Source organism: Herpailurus yagouaroundi, unplaced genomic scaffold, assembly GCF_014898765.1.
Source record: "Herpailurus yagouaroundi ecotype Mexico unplaced genomic scaffold, PumYag 180, whole genome shotgun sequence".
Classification (NCBI taxonomy): domain Eukaryota; kingdom Metazoa; phylum Chordata; class Mammalia; order Carnivora; family Felidae; genus Herpailurus; species Herpailurus yagouaroundi.
The window spans coordinates 609,390-614,730 of record NW_024412411.1 but is presented as its reverse complement, the minus strand read 5'-3'; the positions used below and the strand labels follow the sequence as shown (position 1 = coordinate 614,730).

The window sequence follows — 5,341 nt, the reverse complement described above, 5'->3', positions numbered from 1 at the left end:
TTACCCCCAAACCTTCTCACGAATTTGCCGCGTCTTCACACAGTATACAATGGGATTCATCAGAGGTGGTACTAGTAAGAAAATGTCCGCAATGAGGATCATGGCCACTGGGGACTTGTGCTTGCCAAAATGGTGCGTGGAGGCCAAAGCAATGATGGGTACATAGAAGATGAGCACAGCACAGATGTGGGAGACACAGGTGTTGAGAGCCTTGAGCCGCTCCTTATGGGATCCAATTCCCATCACCGTCTTCAGGATGAATATGTAGGACACAACAATGAACACACTGTCTGACATCATACAGAGGGCAACAAAGAAACCATAGAAAAAGTTGACTGTGTTGTCAGAGCAGGCCAGCTTCATGACATCCTGGTGTAGACAATAAGAGTGAGAAAGTAGGCTTTTCCTACAATATGTCAATTTTTTGAGAGTGAAAGGGAATGGGAGCACTAAGAGCATGCTTTTAATTAGAAACACCAGGCCCATTTTGGCAACTCTGGCATTGGTGAGGATAGAGCTATATCTCAGAGGGTGACGTATGGCCAAAAAGCGGTCAAAAGACATGGCCAGGAGCACTGAGGACTCCATATCTGTAAATCCATGGATAAAGAATTCTTGAGCAAAGCAGGCATTTGGGGAAATTCCTGTAGCATTGAAAACAAATATCCTCAGCATAGTGGGGAGGGATGAGAGGGAGAGGCCCAGGTCAGAGACAGCAAACCCAGAAAGGAAATAGTACATGGGTGCATGGAGTGAGGACTCTGTCCTGATCACAAAGAGGATGGTGCAGTTGCCAAAGATGGCCACCAGGTACATGAAGCAGATGGGGACAGAGATCCAAGCATGAATATGTTCCAGTCCTGGGATTCCAATCAGGAAGAAGGTGGTGATCTCAAAGTTAGAGGAATTGATACTGTGCATGATGAATCAGATGGAAAGTGTTTATTCCCAGATCTGAAATGACACTTTTAACATAAATGACATTTTCAGCATAAAAAACACTCCTTTCAGCACTTTCCTCTGAGACATAAAGAAAAACAGTTTTGAAAGACTCATATCCTGGAATAAAAGAATGAAGTATTTCTTCTGAACAAACTATTAGTAATAGAGTCAGATAATGTTAACTGACAAGGAGAACCAGGAATATAGGAACTATCTTTACCAATCACATTTCTCCATAAAGTCTTCAGAAAAACTACTCACATAAAGAGCAGTGACCTGCAAATAAATTCCCCCCTTTTCTATTAGGATATTCCCCTTCCCATCCCAATCTAATGAAAAATTTTATACAGTTATGCTGAACCACAGGATAATTCTTTTAGTTTGGTCCAGAGTAAGCCTAGAATTAAATAAACAAACAAAAAACAAAACAAAACAAAAACCCAAAAAATAAAAAACAACCCTCCCCCCACACACACAAACAAAAAGAAAAAAAAAAACAGGAACCTGGAGAAAATAGATTTAAAAGAGTGGATACTAAGTAGTTTCTCTAATTTCTATAGACTTTTGCTCCAAATATGTTTTAGGCAAGGGCTTGAGCTTCTAAAGCTGATCTTACTCACAAGCTCTCCACAGGAAGAAGTACAAAGAAAGGACAGAAAATAGGTGATGTGCACTTGACTGTTAACCCTCTCTTATATAGTATAGTGAAAAATCCCATTTTCTTATATAGAACAGATAGAATGTTCTTCAACATGATTAATCCATATCAGTACTCTCCATCCATGAGCATGGAAGGAGAGAGAGATTCTTAGGCTTGCTTTACAGTCCAACGTATGCTCTCATAAATACAAAGTGACTTAGCCAATTGGACTATAGGCCAGCCATGGTGAGTGGCAAAGTGGTAGACATGTTGCTGATGAGGAAGACTGGTATTCTCTGAATCCCTTTTTTTTTTTTCTGACACCATAAGATAAATAGATGCTCTACAACTATGTTTGTTTTTTGTTTTTATACACAACTGAGCTTACTATGTTCCTTTAAGTGTTTTCTCTTTCTTTATGGAATTAAGTTAATGGGGACAGTGGGGTTCGAAGATACATAGAGCATGTTGGTTTTTACCCCTTTCCTAGAGAAGTGAGAGTTTAATTGAGAAGCTTGGGGAGATGGCAGCGTAGGAGGACGCTGGGCTCACCGCGCGTCCTGCTGATCACTTAGATTCCACCTACACCTGCCTAAATAACCAAGAAAACCACCAGAGGATTAGCAGAATGGAGTCTCCGGAGCCAAGCGCAGACGAGAGGCCCACAGAAGAGGGTAAGAAGGGCGGCGAGGCGGTGCGCCCTCCACGGACTGGTGGGAGGGAACTGGGGCGGAGGGGTGGCTCGCCGGCCAAGCAGAGCCCCCGAGTCTGGCTGGCGAAAGCGGAGGGGCCTGACGGACTGTGTTCCCACAGCAAGTGCGACTTAGCGTCTGGGAGGTCATAAGTTAACAGCTCTGCTGGGAAAGCGGGAAGGCTGGAGGACAAAGGGAGGGAGAGCTGCTGAGCCCCCGGATGACAGAGCTCAGTTTGGTGGGGAACAAAGGCGCTTGCCAGCGCCATCTCCCCCGCCCATCCCCCAGCCAAAATCCCAAAGGGAACCAGTTCCTGCCAGAGAACTTGCTCGCTCTGCGCAAACACCCAACTCTGTGCTTCTGTGGAGCCAAACCTCTGGCAGCAGATCTGACTCCCTCCCTGCTGCCACAGGGCCCCTCCTGAAGTGGATCACCTAAGGAGAAGCGAGCTAAGCCTGCCCCTCCTGCCCCCGTGCACCTTGCCTACCCACCCCAGCTAATACGCCAGATCCCCAGCATCACAAGCCTGGCAGTGTGCAAGTAGCCCAGACGGGCCACGCCACCCCACAGTGAATCCCGCACCTAGGAGAGGGGAAGAGAAGGCACACACCAGTCTGACTGTGGCCCCAGTAGTGGCCTGGGGGCAGACATCAGGTCGGACTGAGGCCCCGCCCACCAACTCCAGTTATACACCACAGCACAGGGGAAGTGCCCTGCAGGTCCTCACTACTCCAGGGACTATCCAAAATGACCAAATGGAAGAATTCCCCTCAGAAGAATCTCCAGGAAATGACAACAGCTAATGAACTGATCAAAAAGGATTTAAATGATATAACAGAAAATGAATTTAGAATAATAGTCATAAAATTAATCGCTGGGCTTGAAAACAGTATAGAGGACAGCAGAGAACCTCTTGCTACAGAGATCAAGGAACTAAGGAACAGTCACGAGGAGCTGAAAACCGCTTTAAACGAAATGCAAAACAAAATGGAAATGACGACAGCTCGGATTGAAGAGGCAGAGGAGAGAATAGGTGAACTAGAAGATAAAGTTATGGAAAAAGAGGAAGCTGAGAAAAAAGAGAGATAAAAAAATCCAGGAGTATGAGGGGAAAATTAGAGAACTAAGTGATACACTAAAAAGAAATAATATACGCATAATTGGTATCCCAGAGGAGGAAGAGCGAGGGAAAGGTGCTGAAGGGGTACTTGAAGAAATTATAGCTGAGAATTTCCCTGAAGTGGGGAAGGAAAAAGGCATTGAAATCCAAGAGCACAGAGAACTCCCTTCAGACGTAACTTGAATCGATCTTCTGCACGACATATCATAGTGAAACTGGCAAAATACAAGGATAAAGAGAAAATTCTGAAAGCAGCAAGGGATAAACGTGCCCTCACATATAAAGGGAGACCTATAAGACTCATGACTATCTCTCTTTTGAAACTTGGCAGGCCAGAAAGAATTGGCACGATATCTTCAGTGTGCTAAACAGAAAAAATATGCAGCCAAGAATCCTTTATCCAGCAAGTCTGTCATTTAGAATAGAAGGAGAGATAAAGGTCTTCCCAAACAAACAAAAACTGAAGGAATTTGTCACCACTAAACAGCCCTACAAGAGATCCTAAGGGGGATCCTGTGAGACAAAGTACCAGAGACATCGCTACAAGCATAAAACATACAGACATCACAATGACTCTAAACCCATATCTTTCTATAATAACACTGAATATAAATGGATTAAATGCGCCAACCAAAAGACATAGGGTATTGGAATGGATAAAAAAACGAGACCCATCTATTTCCTGTCTACAAGAGACTCATTTTAGACCTGAGGACACCTTTAGATTGAGAGTGAGGGGATGGAGAACTATTTATCATGCTACTGGAAGCCAAAAGAAAGCTGGAGTAGCCATACTTAGATCAGACAAACTAAACTTTAAATGAAAGGCTGTAACAAGAGATGAAGAAGGGCATTATGTAATAATTACAGGGTCTATCCATCAGGAAGAGCTAACAATTATAAATGTCTATGCGCCGAATACCAGAGCCCCCAAATATATAAAACAATTACTCACAAACATAAGCAACCTTATTGATAAGAATGTGGTAATTGCAGGGGACTTTAACACCCCACTTACAGAAATGGATAGATCGTCTAGACACACGGTCATAAAGAAACAAGGGCCCTGAATGAGACATTGGATCAGATGGACTTGACAGATATATTTAGAACTCTGCATCCCAAAGCAACAGAATATACTTTCTTCTCGAGTGCACATGGACAATTCTCCAAGATAGATCATATAATGGGTCACAAAACAGCCCTTCATAAGTTTACAAGAATTGAAATCATACCATGCACACTTTCAGACCACAATGCTATGAAGCTTGAAATCAACCACAGGAAAAAGTCTGGAAAACCTCCAAAAGCATGGAGGTTAAAGAACACCCTACTAACGAATGAGTGGGTCAACCAGGCAATTAGAGAAGAAATTAAAAAAATATATGGAAACAAATCCAGATGAAAATACAACAATCCAAACTCTTTGAGACGCAGCGAAGGCAGTCCTGAGAGGAAAATACATTTCAATCCGGGCCTATCTCAAGAAACAAGAAAAATCCCAAATACAAAATCTAACAGCACACCTAAAGGAAATAGAAGCAGAACAGCAAAGGCAGCCTAAACCCAGCAGAAGAAGAGAAATAATAAAGATCAGAGCAGAAATAAACAATATAGAATCTAAAAAAACTGTAGAGCAGATCAACGAAACCAAGAGTTGGTTTTTTGAAAAAATAAACAAAATTGACAAACCTCTAGCCAGGCTTCTCAAAAAGAAAAGGGAGATGACCCAAATAGATAAAATCATGAATGAAAATGGAATTATTACAACCAATCCCTCAGAGATACAAACAATTATCAGGGAATACTATGAAAAATTATATGCCAACACATTGGACAACCTGGAAGAAATGGACAAATTCCTAAACACCACACGCTTCCAAAACTCAATCAGGAGGAAATAGAAAGCTTGAACAGACCCATAACCAGCGAAGAAATTGAATCAGT

The 5,341-nt window shown here is 42.7% G+C and overlaps 1 protein-coding gene across 1 annotated transcript; it reads right to left on the bottom strand.

Annotated features, from left to right (window-relative positions):
• Positions 1-921, bottom strand: LOC121039195 (olfactory receptor 51A7-like). The gene has a single exon (XM_040489121.1). The coding sequence runs from the start codon at positions 919-921 to the stop codon at positions 1-3; it is 921 nt and encodes a 306-aa protein (XP_040345055.1).
• Positions 922-5,341: the final 4,420 nt, after the last annotated feature.